General features: G+C 33.6%; 2 protein-coding genes and 1 long non-coding RNA gene across 6 annotated transcripts; 1 reads left to right on the top strand and 2 right to left on the bottom strand.

The window, feature by feature from the left end:
* Positions 1-229: 229 nt before the first annotated feature.
* LOC145109666 (uncharacterized) lies at positions 230-2,079 on the bottom strand. The gene is made up of 4 exons (XR_013709125.1): positions 1,674-2,079; positions 880-969; positions 438-546; positions 230-348 (listed from the first exon to the last, which is right to left on the bottom strand). It is a non-coding gene; the product is annotated as an uncharacterized LOC145109666 (long non-coding RNA).
* Positions 2,080-11,182: 9,103 nt separating this feature from the next.
* Positions 11,183-14,394, top strand: LOC145104255 (uncharacterized). Its single transcript, XM_079041522.1, has 6 exons — positions 11,183-11,194; positions 11,395-11,433; positions 11,521-12,565; positions 12,655-12,729; positions 12,847-13,095; positions 13,175-14,394. The coding sequence occupies exons 1-6, from the start codon at positions 11,183-11,185 to the stop codon at positions 14,392-14,394; spliced, it is 2,640 nt and encodes an 879-aa protein (XP_078897648.1).
* Positions 14,395-15,169: 775 nt separating this feature from the next.
* LOC145103860 (uncharacterized) lies at positions 15,170-17,092 on the bottom strand. 4 transcript variants are annotated; one of them, XM_079041133.1, is made up of 5 exons: positions 16,961-17,062; positions 16,746-16,862; positions 15,984-16,179; positions 15,831-15,894; positions 15,170-15,739 (listed from the first exon to the last, which is right to left on the bottom strand). In XM_079041133.1, exons 2-5 carry the CDS (start codon positions 16,849-16,851, stop codon positions 15,518-15,520), a joined length of 588 nt encoding a protein of 195 aa, XP_078897259.1. In that variant the 5' UTR covers positions 16,852-16,862; positions 16,961-17,062; the 3' UTR covers positions 15,170-15,517. The 4 variants fall into 4 exon arrangements, with proteins under 4 accessions (XP_078897259.1, XP_078897260.1, XP_078897261.1 ...); XM_079041134.1 differs by having other exon boundaries at positions 15,984-16,176; positions 16,767-16,862; positions 16,961-17,061; XM_079041135.1 differs by having other exon boundaries at positions 16,746-16,814; positions 16,961-17,018.
* Between the last annotated feature and the right edge of the window lie 215 nt (positions 17,093-17,307).

Here is a 17,307-nt window from a genome sequence, read left to right as displayed (position 1 = left end):
GACATTTATGTTATCATATTTTTCCAAATAGTTATAATTTAACATAATATCAAATTTAGTATAAAAACTAGGGAAGCAGTGCGGGGTTAGAACTGGTAAAGGAAACAACATAAAAACGTGAATTTATTAGCATAGATGCATCAAGATTTATATAATTTTATAATTAATATATTGTTATAAAGTTATAGTATATTAGAAGGAAAGTTTAAATAAATAACATTTTGCTAGCAATGACAACATATCTTAAAATTAGATAAGTTCTATCTGATGTTACAATGTCCCCATCTCTAGCCCTCCCTCTAACACCTCCTTTCTTGAGCACTTAACTCTTGCACCAAATTTTGTTTACTATAAGTGCACCATCATCAATAAACATCTTTGATGCATAAATATAAGCAAAATTGTCCAAAGTTTGAAGGAAGTTATTATGAACATACCTCATACATGGACCTAGATAGCAAATGGTCATAACAAAGACCACATAAATGTATGGATGCTTCAAAAACAATCAATGTAGATGTCATATCCCCTCTATTGGAAATGAGTCTACAGAGAGCAATTGGAAATGAGGGTCAGGGGCAAAACGGGAATAAACATGTATAGCCTCTTAATAATGAATATTTTGATTAAAATAGTGGTTTTTATCAGTGGAAAACATTTTATTTTGGTAAAATGTATTAACCACTTATTATTTCCTAAATGTTTTAATTTTTCTTCCAGTTTTATGTTTTATACATTCAAACACTTGGAAAGCCTCTTTAAGATCACCTATCCTGCAATAGCCTAATACCAAAGAAGTTAAAATTGAACTATTTTTGATATCAACCTGAATGCAAATGAAAAGCTTATGAGGTTCAAGGCATTTATTAAAATAATTACCATAGTCATTTCTTCCTTTTCCTCCATCAACCTACTAATAGAGCTATCTGCATTTTGTTTTTTAATTGTTGATTCTTCCAAGTTTGCTCTCTAAAACAATAATTAAAAAATCAAATTAAATTTTACAAATATAAAAAAAACGGTTTTATTGTAATTTTCTTTGTAACTTTTGCAAGAATATTGTTTTCATCCAATAAAATTTTAGAACTAACGTTTGCATATATTCTCACAAGTCTTCCAAGTTGCAAAAAAAAAGGGATCACGCTCAACAACATTTTGTTGGAAAAGTTCAGACAAACCAATGTAATAAGCCGCAATTTAAGGATGCTTACCCTTGACTAAAACACGTTTTAAACTTGAATGACTAAATAATAACATTATTTATTTTTGTTTATGTTGATCATAAAATTAAAACCATCTTTGTTGTAGTGGTTATATAATTTTTTTTTTCAATTAATAATCTAAAGCAATAACCACTAAGAAAAGGAAAGTAAGAGGTTTACTTTTCCAAAAACACTACCACACAGTTTTTCATAAACTTATATCTCTGCAATAGAGATTTCTGGTTGATCTCTGCGTAATGCGTACTGAGATATAAAGATTACATCAATCCTATACAGAAACAAAACCACACCTAAGAATATAGTTTTTCTGAAAACCAACAAAGTTTAAAAACACACAAAAAATGAGTAAAGATTCTGGAAATAAATATATATACCAATACAAACACCTCCTGCTGCTAGGAAGAACCATGGAAAAAATCAATTTTTACAAAGATAATAATAGCGAATTACCTACAAAAAATAGACCTCGTATGAATTTATGAAGATATGGAAGTTAGCAATCCAGTTTCATAGACACATATACAAACAGAAGGCTAAGGAAGTGTTGGTGGTTCTTCGGATTCACCATCGGCAGTGGTCATCTCGGAAGTGTAGGGACGTCGTAGAAGGAGAGCAAGAACGCCGACGAAAACCCACAAACGACGGCCATGGCGATGCGATGGTTCCCGACGGCAGCCCAACGGAGACGACGTGACTGGCAGGGTTGGTTTTGGAAAAGTGTGGGGAGAAGTCGGTTCTGATGGAGCGGCGAGGGAAATCAGAGTAGAAGAAGAAGCAGCCGGTATGTGGAGCGGCGAGGGAAAGACGGAGTGAGTGGTGGAATTAGGCATATAACACCACCTTGCTGTTACACATCAAAGACGTGGAAACCATTTCTCAATACATAAAAAGGAACAGATTATTAAAAGAAATTTAAAAAGTAGGGTCAGATTATCAAAAAAGAAAATAAAAAAATAAACTTTTTTTGGGACCAATAAGAATCATTTACTGTTCACCAAGGAGTTCAAAATTAGTATATTATATAATTATTATTTTTTATTTAATGTAAATGATAATAATTTTTAGAAAATAAATTTATTAAAATTATAACTACATGATTTTAACATGTGTATACATAGACATTCATTTAGTTTTAATATAATTAGTGGATAAATACATTTTATTAAAGCAAAATAACATTTTATAAAAGAAATGCTATTTAAATAATCACTTAATGATTTTTAAATTGTTAGGCTAGCCTTTAAAGAAATTTATACTTTGAACAAAAAGCTTTTTAAAACTTTTTCAAATAAATAATGTTTTGAAAATTTTATCATTGTAGATGCCTTAGGTGAATAAAGCCCAAATATTAAAATGAATATAACACATGATGACGTTAGCCCTTAGGTTGAATAAAGCCCAAAAAATGTGTCACTTTGAGTGTTTCCTATAAATTAGTTGGTTTCTTTAATTTTGTCGGAACTGGGAGCAATATCCTCCCCTCTTTAATAAATGAATTTTTTTCTGTTATTTGTCACACTCTCATTCAATTTGTCAAATGTTATTTTATAGTTATTTTGAATTAATTTTTTTTTATATGTCATTTTATGAGTTTTTCTATTTTATTAAATTTCATATAATATTTTAATGTAAAAATTGCAATAAATATACTAATAAATGGATATTAATTTCCCTAATAAACTTACCTTTTAATTTCAAAATTCCCAAAATTAAAAGTTTATTTTCTTTATTTAAATTATTTGTTTAAATTTAAAAGATAAAAAACATTTTCATTATAATAAATCATTATTTTTTTATTTTCTTATAAATTCAAAGTTTTTAACTATTTTGACTTTTATATTTAATTTTTTTTAAAATTAACTAATGTAATACATGAGTCTCATAACTGGTTATTAATTAACAAAAGGTTTAAACGAGAAGCTTAATAGTTACAAAAAAAAGTCCAAAATATCAAATATATACCAATTAAACCAGCCAATTTTACTAAGTTGGGATATGTTATTTATCCAAGTATATGTGTTGATGCTAATGTTGTCCACCATTTGCATAATCGTTCGTCGTTTATTCTTGAAGACAATGTCATTCCGGGCCTTCGATATAAAAGCTTCAGATTGAACTATACTTTATCATTCAGTATTGTAATGTATATATACATGACTAGAATACCAAAGAACAGATATTTACACCTATTCTAGAGCTAATACTATATTGACTATTTGACCACTTGACTGGATCAATTGCACACGTTTACAACTTGTTATTACCCCCAGCAAGTTCAAGGGCGGGACGAACTTGTAACTTGGAATGAAGATATAAAACTCTTTATTTTCCCAACGGTTTGGTGAAAATGTCCACAAATTGATCCACAGATGAGACATGACAGATTTTTAATTTACCAGCCTCCACTTGTTCTCGAATAAAACGAAATTCCAAGGCAATGTGTTTGGAGCGTGTACTAATAACATAATTTTTAGTCATGAAAATAGTTATGATATTGTCACACAACAGTAATGGCCGGTGTTGATTTTAGCTTGAAGATCATATATCAACTGCTTTAACCACATCAACTCAATTGTTGTGTAAGCTAGAGATCGATACTCAGCTTCAGTGCTGGAACGTGCAACAAAATTTTGTTTTCTTTAAGTTTAACTAATAAGGTTTGGTGTAACATCCCAAAAATCAAGATAAAATTTCCATTTTTAAAAATCCAACCAAAGCCATAATTGTTTACAAAACATTATTTCCAAAGATAATAGTCACATATCAGAGTTTCCCAAAATCAAATGTCATATCAGAAGGATGTGCACGATCACGCCTTTTGTAACAACCGATTCAAGGTACTTTTCAGGTTGACCCTTAGTGTGTAAATAGTTGCAAATTTGGTCCTTAGGGGGCATTGTTGCCATTTTCGGAAAAATAGGAGTACGCATGGCGTATGCAATCGGGGGACAAACCTTAATTTTAGGGTTTGGACCCTATTTAAGCAACATTATGACCCATGATCCTCTCATTTCCCAACCTCCTTTACCCTTTGAGCCTTATTTCGAAACCCTAACCCATCTAGAGAATATTTGACCTCTTTGTGTGTGTTGGTGAACCTTGAGGAATAAGAAACTTGAACAAGGAGCTTTGATCAAGGGAGAGCTTGTAGATCCAGATTTCACTCATCATTTCCAGCTTCATTGAGGTATAAAGCTTGGAATTTGCTCATTGTATGCTTAGATCTAATTATTATGGAGTTTTGTTCACTTTTTAGTCCCATGAATGAGATCTAGTGAGATTCTTCCATTCCAGAAGTTAGGAGTTGCTTCTCTTAATGTTTCTGAGGTCCCTAGTCCATAAAGTTAGCATCTTCATGGTTGAGGATCAACCATGCATGTGTTTATATCCATTTAATGAAAGTAGGATGCTAAATCTAGGGTTTGAGTTCATTTGAGCCATGCAAAGGCTCCAAGTTAGTAACTTTTTGGATTAAGATGTTCCCTAAGGTTTGGATTTGAAGTTTGGACGTTTTGTTGTAAGCATTAAGTGCTTAATGGAAAAAATGATTAATAGGTGCGTACGCTGGTCATATGCAAGCGTACGTTGTGTGTATGCGTTCAAGTCCCCGATCAGGCAAGCCACCCAGTACGCCAGGCGTACTTATGGTACGCGTAGCATACTAGGCCTGGTCATGGGCTTTCGTGGTTTGGGCCATATTTGTACTATTAGGGTTTTGGTATTTGTTGGGCCACTAGCCTTTCTGACTTTGGGCCATTATTAGGCTTTGGGTGTTCTTAGATTTGGGCCCATATTGGGCTTTGGGTGTCCTTTAGTAATTGGGCTACTATTGGGCTTTTAGTGCCATTGAGTTTGGGCCTCGGTCCAAGTCAACTACAGCAGGTCGCCATGTTGTGGCCATCCTTGGCCATGTCGTGGCCACTATCCAATAAAATAAGTGGGCCTCGGCCTAGTCGCCACGTCGTGGCAACCTGAGCCATACTGTGGTGACGGGCCTGGGCAGCTTAAACCATTAATTCACTTTTCTTTGGAGGATTACTATATCCTCATTCCAGAACGTTTCTAGCACCTTATAATCCCATAGTTTCCAGTCATGCATGTCCAATGCATGTCTTGGACTCTTATTAGGTCAAAATTGAGAAAAAGGGACAACATCTCATGCAAGAGTTCAAAACTTTATAAAACTCCAGATCCAACACTCTTAACCATAAAAGGACTCTGGGGATTCATAAAGTTGGAAACTTTATGAAATCCTAACACGCCAATAAGTCCCAACGTAAATAATAAGGCATAGAAACCTAGATCTATGCACAATAAACAAAAAAGCTTGGAACTTAGGGACTTACAAGAGTATAGAAGATGCACAACAAGATGATGAGAAGATTTGCTTGCTGAATCCAAGTCTAGAAGTCACCTTTTTCTTCTTTTTCCCCAAAATCAACACAAAAAGCTTAGAGAGCACAAATGGAGTTTATTGTTTGCTTGGAGGTTGAGAGAGTGTGATGGAGGTTGAGGGTGAGCAACCCCAGCCAACACATTCCCTTAAATAGGGCAAAAACCCCGGATATTAGGGTTTCTCATTAAACCGGATATTAGGGTTGGTCCTTATACCAGCCTCAAAGTTCCCAAAACCCTAAAAATCGTCTCTAAGCCTCCATGGTTGTAATTTTGAGCTTATGATGTGCATTTTGGTGTTTTTGAGTCATTTCCAAGAAGATGGAGTTTGATGCAAGGTTGTGAATCAAGGATGAGCTTATGGATCTAAATTATGTGCTTCATTTCCAGCTTGTTTGAGGTAAAAAGCTTTGATCTTGTTCATTGTTTGCTTAGATCTACTTTGTATGAGTTTTTTGTTCATTTTGGTCCCAAGAATGAGATCTAGTGGTTTGGTACCACTCTAAGAGCTATGAGTTGCCACTCTTGGTGTTTCTAAGGTTCTAGATGCTTAAAGTTGTCTCCTTTGGGATTTGGAATCCCCCATGCATGAGATGGTGTCCATTTGGTGAAAGTATAATGTTTTATTTTGATGTTGGGTTCTTTTGGGGGATGCAAAGTCATCAAGTCAATGACTTTATGGTTCTAGACGTTCTTTAAGAAGTAGATATGTGGTTTGGACTCCTGGTCTTGTGCATTAAGTGCTTAATGGAGTTTTGGCTTAATGGAAGAGTACGTTGGGCGTACAAGCCAAATTGCATGTACGCTTAGCGTACAGCTGAGTACGCCCCGCGTACTCAGTCAGGAGGATTTTGGCTTTTGGGCTTCGTGTTGGGCTTCCTTTTTGGGCTTGGGTGTTTGAGTTCTTAATAGGCCATCTGAGTATAAGTGTCTTGGACTAGGAATTTTGGTTGGGCTTTAGGGTAAGGCCCATGTAACGGGGTTTGGGCCCAATTTGGAAAATTGGGCCATAATTGGGCCTAGGTTGGTTATTTGGCTTTTGGGCCTTTCAGGTTGTGAGTTGGGCCTTGGTCTTGGACCAAGCTAGGTTAGGGGTAAAATGGTCTTTTTACCCCGAGTATGGATTTATGATTATGGTTTGGAACCCAATTGATAATTGGGTGATGTTTTGATATTGATGGTTCGGGGAATCTGTCAGCCAGCAGTCAGGGATCGTCTGTGTGTTTCGCCAGTGGGAAATGAGTTGTCCTCACTGTACTTACGGGTCGAAGGCACCAATGCCAGCCCATTATATTGATATCATGTTATGCATGCTACTGTACTGGTATGATCTGTTAGATCGGTATCCTTGTAGACAGGATGTTGCTACGCTGTGATGATCTGTTAGATCAATATCCTGGTAGATAGGATGTTGTTATGCTTAGTGATTTGTAGATCTGTCTGAATAGCTGTAGACTGTTATATGATTATCTGTTATATGTGCTCATGTTTGATTGGTAGTTGAGGCTTCTCTTGTTTGTGCGTAAGCCAACAGGTCGGGGCATTCCAACCCGATGGTTGATTGGGCCCGAGGGTATTCCATCCCGATGATGATTGGACTCATAGTATGTTGGCATTCCAACCCGATGGTTGAGGATCTAGGGTATTCCAAGCCGATGGTTGACTGGACCCATAGTATGTTGGCATTCCAACCCGATGGTTGAAGGTCTGGGGTATTCCAACTCGATGTTTGACTGGACTCATAGTATGTTGGTATTCCAACCCGATGGTTGATTGGACCCATAGTATGTTGTTTATTGTATATGTTATATGTTGTGTGTTGGTACTTTGGGGGGAAACTCACTAAGCTTTGTGCTTAGAATTTTTGGTTTATGGTTTCAGGTGTTTCAGATATTCGTGGCAAGGCGAAGGTGTGACCGTACACATCCTAATTATATGTCACTGATCGTGGGAGGCACTGATTTTCAAATAATGTTTTGAGAACACTATTTTTGTAAACATTTTATTAGTAAAAGGATCGTTTTGAAAAGTTTAAAATTGTTGAAATTTTTAGGATGTTGCAACTCATATTATATAATACTAAGTGCGCGGGGAAACCATCTTTCCCAACTCTCTTGCCATCTAGGTATCACATCATATTTTTTCTTTGTGTTTTCACTTCTATTTTTCCCTACCATAAACACAAGGAATCCATCTTTTCTAACCTACTCGCAATGTACAAGTAGTGAAACGTGTGGTACAACTTGAGAAAGAAAAAGGGAAGCGGGTTCACCAAGATCACCATCATTTCCAACCCTCATCTTTCGCCATCTTTCATGCCAATGGATGACGCCCTTTACCTTAAATATTTTTATTATCTTCACAGACGATCATCATTTGTGGAATAAAAGGAAATACATATCCACAGAGCCAAAGATGAAAGTAAAGAGAATATTAGAGATGATGTTAAAACTGAAACTGAAAGCATATAGAACTTTCAAATATAGTATCGTGTCAAACCTTGATATTGTGATTATTTTACACTAGTGTAGTGTGTTTTTGGATGTATAAACTCCACGAACTAATAAATTTTATATAGTTAATTATTTTTTGAAACATATAGTTGTTTTAAAGTTTTATTCTTTTTTCTATCACAATCTTCAACATCCACTAGTGCTTCATGCCTCTCATTAGAATCTGAAGTGGCATGCATTGAGGTTAGCAGGTCTTGTTGACAACAATATGTTGAACTTCATTCATGATTTTAAATGTATACGTGAGTAATTGGAAGAAATATAGATCCCATTACCATCCTCAAAAGTCGAAGAATGTAGAAAGTTAACTATTTATAAAATGCAAAGGCCATATATTACAATGTCTAGGGATATACAAGAGTTCATCGACTTAATATCTAAAACTGAATAAGCATGTGTGTCAAGTTAGTCAATTATGTCACTTCTCGAGAGAATTTTATTGACCAATAGTGTTTTGAATTTAACTAAAAGTTACATGAAATTGTTTAAAGTTCACATAGAGACTGCTTGGTTGGAAGGTATGCAAGTCCCAAGTAGACTTTTTTGTATGTTAGTTGTTATGATATTCATTAATGTCGATTGTTTTCATTTTCATTACTAATACCAAAACGACACAAAACGACAGACTAACCTTACAAACATATTAGTTGTGAGTTGTATAGTAGTGGCAGTCTAAAATAAGTACCAAGTACTCTATTATAGTGTTGCAAAGCCTGGCCTACTCGGCCGAGTACTCGGACTCAGACATGTCCTGAAAGCGCTTTATTAGGAATAGGCCAAAAATACTCGGACTCGATCAACCTTGGTAAGAATCGGTCAACCTTGATGCCAATCAATCAAACTTGGTTCAACTTGGTCAAACTAGGAGAAAATCGGTCAAAATCGGAAAAACTCGGTCAAACTCGGAAATTTTGACTTTTAAAAAACCTATAATTTTTATTGATTTTCATCTATTTTATTATAAATTTTAATGAATTTGTGATATTTGATATATATATATATATATATATATATATATATATATATATATATATATATATATATATATATAATTTTCCCAAACTTAATTTCTTATAATTTACCCAATCTGATGTACTCCTCAGTGGCGGAGCTACATGGGGCGATGGAGGTACTGCAGCATTCCCAAAAAAATTATTTTATGAATATAAATAATAATTTGTAAACATGTTCTATGTTATTGTACCCCCACCTAAAGGGATTATACCATGTTTCATGTACGAGATAGGATAACTGCATAAAATATATCTTGACAATGTTTGTACCCCCGTATCAAAATTTCTGGCCCCGCCACTGGTACTCCTCGTCTATACCGGGTATTCATTACCCGCTAATCGATCAACCTGCCCTAACGACTTTCAAACATTGCTCCAGAATGATCTTTGCTAGAGTTCATATAAAAATCTAATTTTATTTTTACTTATGTTTTCTATTATGATGTCAAATAAAAATCACAGGCCCCATCGAATTAAATTATAGTTAACAAATTTAACTAAACTGAAATGGAGGACAACAATTTACATGACTGTAGCGATGAACTACAAACAGCCTTGACATCTATGACAAAAAGATGCAAAAAAAAAAAAAAAAAAAAAGGACGCTACCCATAATTTTCAGCAAAACCATAACAACAAAGAGTACGTATAATATACTTTAACATTTTCGTATTTTTATCTAAGGCATATATTGACCTTAATTTTAATGTACCAGATTTTTAAATCCAAAATTATGATATTTATATTTGTTTTCTTTTAATTTTGTTTTTAAAAATAAAAAACGTCTTACCAAAACATGTGTCAATTCGTCTTCATATAAAATCAAATTTATTTTTACTTATCTTTTCTATTATGATGTCAAATAAAAATCACAACCCCATCGAATTAAATTAGGCTATTTCTTTATACACACCAATCTATCCACACACCAATCTAACCTATTTTGACTTTTATCTGATTTTTTTTGACAGCTTTTTCTTATTTCAAGGATTTGTATCCAATGGGCAAGTATTATATAGAAAGCATTCAATTCAGATTTATTCACCTTTTTATTGTATATTCTCAATATTTATGTTTTGAAGACTGTGTTTTATTTCTAAAAAAACTAAATTATCAGAATATGAACAAACTACAAAATATAGTTATATTGAACAATGAACATCATTAATCCATTTAAACTTCCAATAAACCACGACATTTTATATAAACAGAAAATGAATCATTTAAACAGTATATTAACAATATTCAAAAAAAAAAAAAAAAAAAAAACTGTTCACCATCGGAATCAGCTTCAACCAAAGAACTGCCGCCGGCAACAACTAACCGGCGGTAACCAAATAACGCCGGAGACAAAACGAGAGAAAGAGAGATCGTGAGAAAAGACCACCGGAACCACCATTTACCATCGTGAACCACCTAGACCAGATTGAGAAAAGCGAGAGAATCATCATTTACGTCGGAGAAAAAACAATAGATCGCCGGAATGAAAGAACGAGAAAAATAGCACCGTGAAAAAGTCCGCCGTCGAAGCATCAAACCAGTGGCTAGTGGCTATGAATGTTGCACCGTGAAATCGACCGTCGTCGCCAGAAATTTTGTCGTCGCCGGAAATAGCTTCATCGCTGCAAATCGCATCGGACATCTTTGGCTCTCAGTTTTGGCGGCTGAAACATTTTTGCTAGGGCTCGATCAAAGTAAGCCTTTATATATTATCATTTTATATAAACAGCCCCCCAAAATTTGAATATGTTTCATTTTAGGCACTTTAAATTTAAACTTTTTTATACTTTCTGCATTATTTTATTTACTTTCAAAAATATCTATAAAAGGAATTTCAACGAAACATTAAATATAGTATTAATATTATAATAATGAATAAATTAACCATAAATTTAAATTTTGAAATCGAAAATTAATGGACGTCCAATTTTGAATTTGATGATTCCTTATTCACTAAATTTTTAAAACTAAATTCTAGTTTGAAAATAAAAAGTTGAATTATTTTTTATTTACATACCATACAAATCAATTTGTTAACATGAATTTTATGGTTAAAAAAACCACCATGGACCACCTTACATGCAAATTAGTTTATATGACAATCATTTTCTCAAATATGGTAGCATAATTAGTTTATATGGCATGTATTTACGATATCATTTTTTAATTATTTTTTTTAATTAGTTTTTAATTAATTTTTTTTAATCGGTTTTTTATTAAGTTTTTTTTTGTTTTATTTCAATTTTGCAGGAAAAAATGGCTACTATTTCGGATTTTTCTACCGATGAAGTATAATTTCTAATCTTATATTTATGTGTATATTTATTTGATATATTTATCGATTTTTTAACATTAAATTTTTCTCTTAATTTTTAGATTTTTAGATCTCTTGAAAATTTGAAGAATTGGGTACAAAATATTGCACGTTCTCAAGGTTATGTTACAGTCACTAAACGATCGAAGGCAGCAACTTTTGGATTCAAATCTAAAGTATTTCTTTGTTGTGATCGTAGTGGTATATCCAGAAGTAAAAATGCGAAAACAAAAAAAATTAATTGTCCATTCGAATTGATAGCAAAGTATTTGAAGGCACAAGATGGTTGGAAGTTACAGGTCGTACGTGATGATCACAATCACGAACCATCAATGTATATGGAGGGTCATTCATTTGCAATGCGATTGTCGGATAAAGAGACTCGTTTGGTCCATGATTTGACAGAGCTGAATGTTAAACCACTAGATATTTTGTCAACAATAAAGCAGCAAAATGAAAATAACGTGTCTTCACTGAAAACTATATACAATTGTCGCCATAAGTTTACAATATCTCAACGAGAAGGTAGAAGCCCGATACAAAATGTCATGCACATTTTGCATACTAAAGGGTATAATTATGAGTATCGTTTAAACGAGAGCACTAACGAGTTAGAGGAGTTGTTTTTTATGCACCCAATATCGTTACAGATGTGGCAAGCATTTCCGTATGTGGTGTTGATGGATGCTACATACAAAACAAACAAGTATAATCTTCCTTTTCTGGAGATTGTTGGTGTCACTTCTACGAGACTGACGTTTTCCATAGCCTTCGCATTCATGAATAGCGAAAAAACAAGCAACTACAGGTGGGTATTGACTTGTTTGAAATTGACGATTAACGATTCTTTTTGTCCTCGTGTCATCGTCACCGATAGAAATTTGGCGTTGATGAAGGCGTGCGAAGATGTTTTTCCACAAAGTAATCATTTACTTTGTAGGTGGCATATATTCAACGATATAACAAAGCATTGTAGGAAACGTATCAAATCAGATAAGACTTGGGGTTCTCTTCATCCAATGTGGAAGAAATTAGTTGAATCTCCGACACCGAGTGCATATATGCAAGCGTATGCAGACCTTCAATCGTTATTGTCCAGAGATCCAGGTATCATTAATATATATCCTAAACTCTTAATTTCTTTAATAATTATTATTCATTCAATCATACTAATTTGATTTTTCTTCATATTTTAGTTGTTTTTGAGTATCTTTACAATACTTGGTTGGAGAAGTATCCCGACAAATTTGTATCATTGTGGACCGATAAAAGTACCAATTTTGGAAATTCAACAACAAATAGAGTTGAGAGTCAGCACGCTAAGCTAAAAAAACACCTAGCATCTCGAAAACGTGATTTTGATAAATTCATATATGTTATTGAAACAGTTGTACAGTCGCAAGACACAGCTATCAAAGAGAGTTTCACAAGGAGCATAATCATTCATAAACCAAAATTTAAGGATGAGATATTCAATTCACTACGACATCATGTTTCAGAGCATGCTTTGGATAAAATCTTAGAAGAGCTTCATCGGTTAAAAGGATTTGCACCAACTCCTGAGAATTGTGGCTGTCAACTACGAACATGTTTTGGTTTACCATGCGCTCACGAACTTGCGATGTATGTTGATGCAGGTATGTCAAATGTATTGTATTAAATTGACAAGTTTTATATGTATAATCACTTTATAACATTTTGACTTTTTTACTATAGGTTCACCTATTCCGTTGGATTCAATTGATATTTTTTGGAGAACGCTTGATTTTAAGCCTTGTGTATTTGTGGATTATGGAAATCTTAATGTTGATGATCATATGCAAAGATGGAAGGAAAAATTCAACAATCAACCAGATCATGTCAAATACAGTTATATAAGAAAGATGGATGAGATAATCGATCCTTCAAAAATTATAATCAATGAACCTTCGGTTAAGAAAAATAACCGTGGACGCCCAAAAGTGAAGCGTGGTCACCATCAAAGTCAAGCTCCTCACCGATACAGTTGTTCAGACTTGAATCAGGAACCACCTAGGCATAGTTCATCATTCTTCGACTTGAACGATGAACCGACTAGGCATAGTTCATCATTCTTCGACTTGAACGATGAACTGACTAGGCATAATTCATCATTCTTTGACTTGAACGATGAACCGACTAGGCATAATTCATCATTCTTTGACTTGAACAATGAACCAGCTAGGCATAGTTCATTCTTCATGGGCATGAACGAGGAACCAATAGACAAATGTTCGTACCAGTTTGACTTGAATGAGGAACCAACATGCCAATGGTCGTACCGGTTTGACTTGAAAGAGAAAGCAACGAAGGAACATAATTCATTGTTGAAGGAAATTCCATCAATATTTCATCCATACATCACGCGTATACAAAATGTAAGGGGTGATGGAAATTGTGGTTTTCGATCGGTAGTTGTTTGTCTCGGGTATGATGAAAATGAGTGGCTTTTCATTCGCCAGCAATTGTATGATGAGTTATTGACGTCATATGAAGACTATTCTAGAGTTTTCATTGGATGCAATGGAGTACTTGATTCATTGTCTTTCTTCATGACAGATAGGACAGCACCACCAGAACACTATATGCTTATGCCTGAGACAGGTATCCTGATAGCCAACAGGTTTGGTGTGATTGTCCAATTTTTGACCACAGTGGGCCCTGTAACCTTTTTCCCTCTATTGAGAGGTCCTAGTGAGTTTCAAAATCATCGTGTCCTTACATTTGCACTTGTATACATCAATCACTATGTGATGGTACAGTTAGAAGGAGAGTATCCGATGCCTCCTATTTCAGCATTATGGATCCGCCACAAAGACCCGTCCGCAGCCGAATGGCAAACTATGTATAAGTCGCGTCTAGAATTTTATAAGCGACTCAGACCTACGGAAAGATCTTTTATGACTATAGATGATTAATTGTTGTTTATTTTTGTCTCAGATTTTTGTTATGTAATATTTAAAATTAAAAAAAAATGATGAAGATTTGTTCGGATTTTATTTCTTATAATATTATTTATAATATCAATGATATTAGGTTGACGAAAATTTATTTATAATTTGTTTTTTTATAATATTATATATGTTATTATATTATAAAAACTATATTTTTTTTATCTTAATAAAAAATAAATATAAAATTATTAATATTAATTAAGTTAGTAAAAAATATAGTTATTAAATAATAATGATTTATAGATTATGTAATAATGAACTAATAATAAAAGTTGGTCAAATAATAATTATATTGTGATGATTTAAAAAATAAAGTCAATAATAATTATATGATGATAATTACCCTCATTCACCTAAAAAGCAAACCTAATATATAGGTTGGTGTTGTGTAGAGTGGTGTGTCCAAAGTAGGACCCATAAATTATAGTTAACAAATTTGACTAAACTGAAATGGACAACCATTTAAAGACCACGTTGCTAACAAACAACGACCACGAGCCACTAAATGGACCCAAAATTAAATAACTCTGAAATTGATGTCAACTTAAAAGAACTATAACCTTATTCATTATTTTATTTAAGATAACAAGTTTATAGGTAATAAAACACTAAAACTTATTAATTTTTTGTGTAAATTTCATACAAAAATAGTTTCACAGATTCTAGTTTGTAAATAAATAAACTTTAAAAGTTAAATGAGGTTTCTTATGTAAAAAAACATCAAAACATTGCCGTCTCATTCTTCGAATCATAGATAGATACCATACATATACATACATATATACATCTCAAAATTCTACAAAACGAGATTACACTTTCTACAAATTTCTCTTCGGAAAATTCCCCCTCTAGATCTTTTATACTTACAAATCATCATCAAAAGGGTAAAAAAATTTAACTTTTTTTTTTTGCGGTTAATAACCCTAATTTTACTTACATACATATTACATAAACCCCCTACTTACAACTTATTTACAAAAATACCATGTCTCTACCTCTTTTCATCCTCTTCAAAATGCCTCTCATCAATTCGCTAATTTCTTATGTACTTGATAAGAATTTGAGGGTGAGGGGTTTGATTTAAGCATTAAGCCCGGGCAGGGATACTGCAATTATTACATTCAAACCCCTCAATCCTGACAGCTGGTTTATTACCAAAATTGCCACCAACATTTCCTATTTTCTTTTCAGATGATGACTTACAAATGTTGTCCCCATATCCGAATCGGGTGTCTTGTGTTAACGGGTTAGATACTCTACTTGGTGGTGACCCACTGAAAAACGGTTCGGATCCACCATATCCACTACCCTGTAAATTGTAATCACACAAATCAACAAATCAAAAAGATAATCAAGTGAATTAAGTAAGATGATGATAGGGGTAAAGTAGAAGTAGTTACCTTTTCAAAGATGATTTCCAATAGGTCAATGCTTGCTTTGGATTCATATGGTTCTGGTTGATAGCTGTGAAGTGAAAAGATTGTTTTCTGAGTTTATTGAGAATTGAAGATTTGATAAGAGAAATGGAAGAAGGAAGAAGGAAGAAAGTTTACCACATCTGCCATCTCAAAGGCTTGACAGGGTCGTTGAAGAGGCTGAGCCGCCTAGGTTTTGGACACACCATATGATGCTCCGATTTGTCAAACGATACAGAAACTGAAACGGAGTTCCTCATCTCTTCACAAGTGGATGCGAAGGTGTTTTTCTGTTGGATTCCACAATGATTCATATCTCGACTCTCTTCTTCTGTGTAAAATAAGAAGAAAGTATGAGAATCAAGTCATATAGATGAATCCGAGATCTGAGGGAAGAGGAAAAAAACAAAGTGTTGTAGATAATTTCCAAATTACAGTGGTTTTAATTATAAACTCGAATATGGCAGATATCGATCTGGTCAAAATGATTTGAATATTTTAATGTTTGAAGGCTTTAGACGGCTAAACGAATTTAAAATTCACAAGTTCGATTACGAAAAAGGACAAGTATCAAAACTAAGCAGATCCATTGTAGAAATCGTGAACTCTGTTTGTTTTGAATCAATCATAATTTATATGTCTTCATGATGGAGATGTTTCGAGTAACAAACAAAAACAACACCAAATTAAAAACTAATGCGTGATTGACTATGTAGCGAAAAGGAAAGCGTTTGATTTCAGAAGAACTCAAAATCACGATACTTTCTTCGCTTCACAAACACAAATTCGATTGAAAGTTCTACGAGATCTAAAAAAATCATGTTCAAAAAAAAAATCGGACTTTTTGTTTTAATCGAGGCGGCTACTGTAGAAAACAAAGAACAAAAATATACTTTCCTGCGAATAAGTGATGAAGTATACTTGAATTATCTTCTAATAACTCAGATCTGTATATCTCCATAGATGAAGCTGATAAACCAGGGACGAAAGCGGATAACAGTTGCATATTTGAATCGACTAAGAATACGAAATTAAACAAACATAAAACTACGAAAAAAACTTAAATCTAGAGGAATTCATACATAATCGAGAAGAAAATTTAGTTGATTTCTCACCTGATAACTGGAATCAGGAAAAGTTGGAGATAGATGCTGCTCTGCTTGAAGGGAAGCAAAGAAGCACGGGGAGGATAATGAGAATAAGCTATTAAAAAGGGCACGAGGAAATTGGTCAAATATTTGGACATAGGGTACGGGTTGTCTCCTTGTACTCGTAGTATACGTGTTCGTAGCGTATATTTTTATAGTATTCGTATTTTATTTCGTTGATTTCTATTTTTTAAATCTTATTGTATAAATAACTCTTTAATTGTTTTTAGGTTATATAAATAAAACATATTAAGCTAAAAATTATGAGTTGAAAACACAACTTTTGATGACGACAGATAATTTATTTTTTAAAA

The sequence above is a fragment of the Lactuca virosa genome, chromosome 4 (assembly GCF_052849685.1).
Source record: "Lactuca virosa cultivar CGN04683 chromosome 4, Lactuca_virosa_CGN04683_v6, whole genome shotgun sequence".
NCBI lineage: Eukaryota > Viridiplantae > Streptophyta > Magnoliopsida > Asterales > Asteraceae > Lactuca > Lactuca virosa.
The sequence above is the reverse complement of the archived record's forward strand: the minus strand, read 5'-3'. Positions and strand labels throughout refer to the sequence as shown.

Coding starts and splice junctions, on each gene's coding strand:
- LOC145104255 (XM_079041522.1), top strand. Junction 11,434..11,520: donor CGGATTTTTCTACCGATGAA/GTATAATTTCTA, acceptor CTTAATTTTTAG/ATTTTTAGATCTCTTGAAAA. Junction 12,730..12,846: donor ATCATTGTGGACCGATAAAA/GTACCAATTTTG, acceptor TTATTGAAACAG/TTGTACAGTCGCAAGACACA.
- LOC145103860 (XM_079041133.1), bottom strand. CDS start 16,851: ATGCAACTGTTATCCGCTTTCGTCCCTGGTTTATCAGCTTCATCTATG. Junction 16,180..16,745: donor TATACTTCATCACTTATTCG/CAGGAAAGTATA, acceptor TCTTATTTTACA/CAGAAGAAGAGAGTCGAGAT. Junction 15,740..15,830: donor TGGAAATCATCTTTGAAAAG/GTAACTACTTCT, acceptor TACAATTTACAG/GGTAGTGGATATGGTGGATC.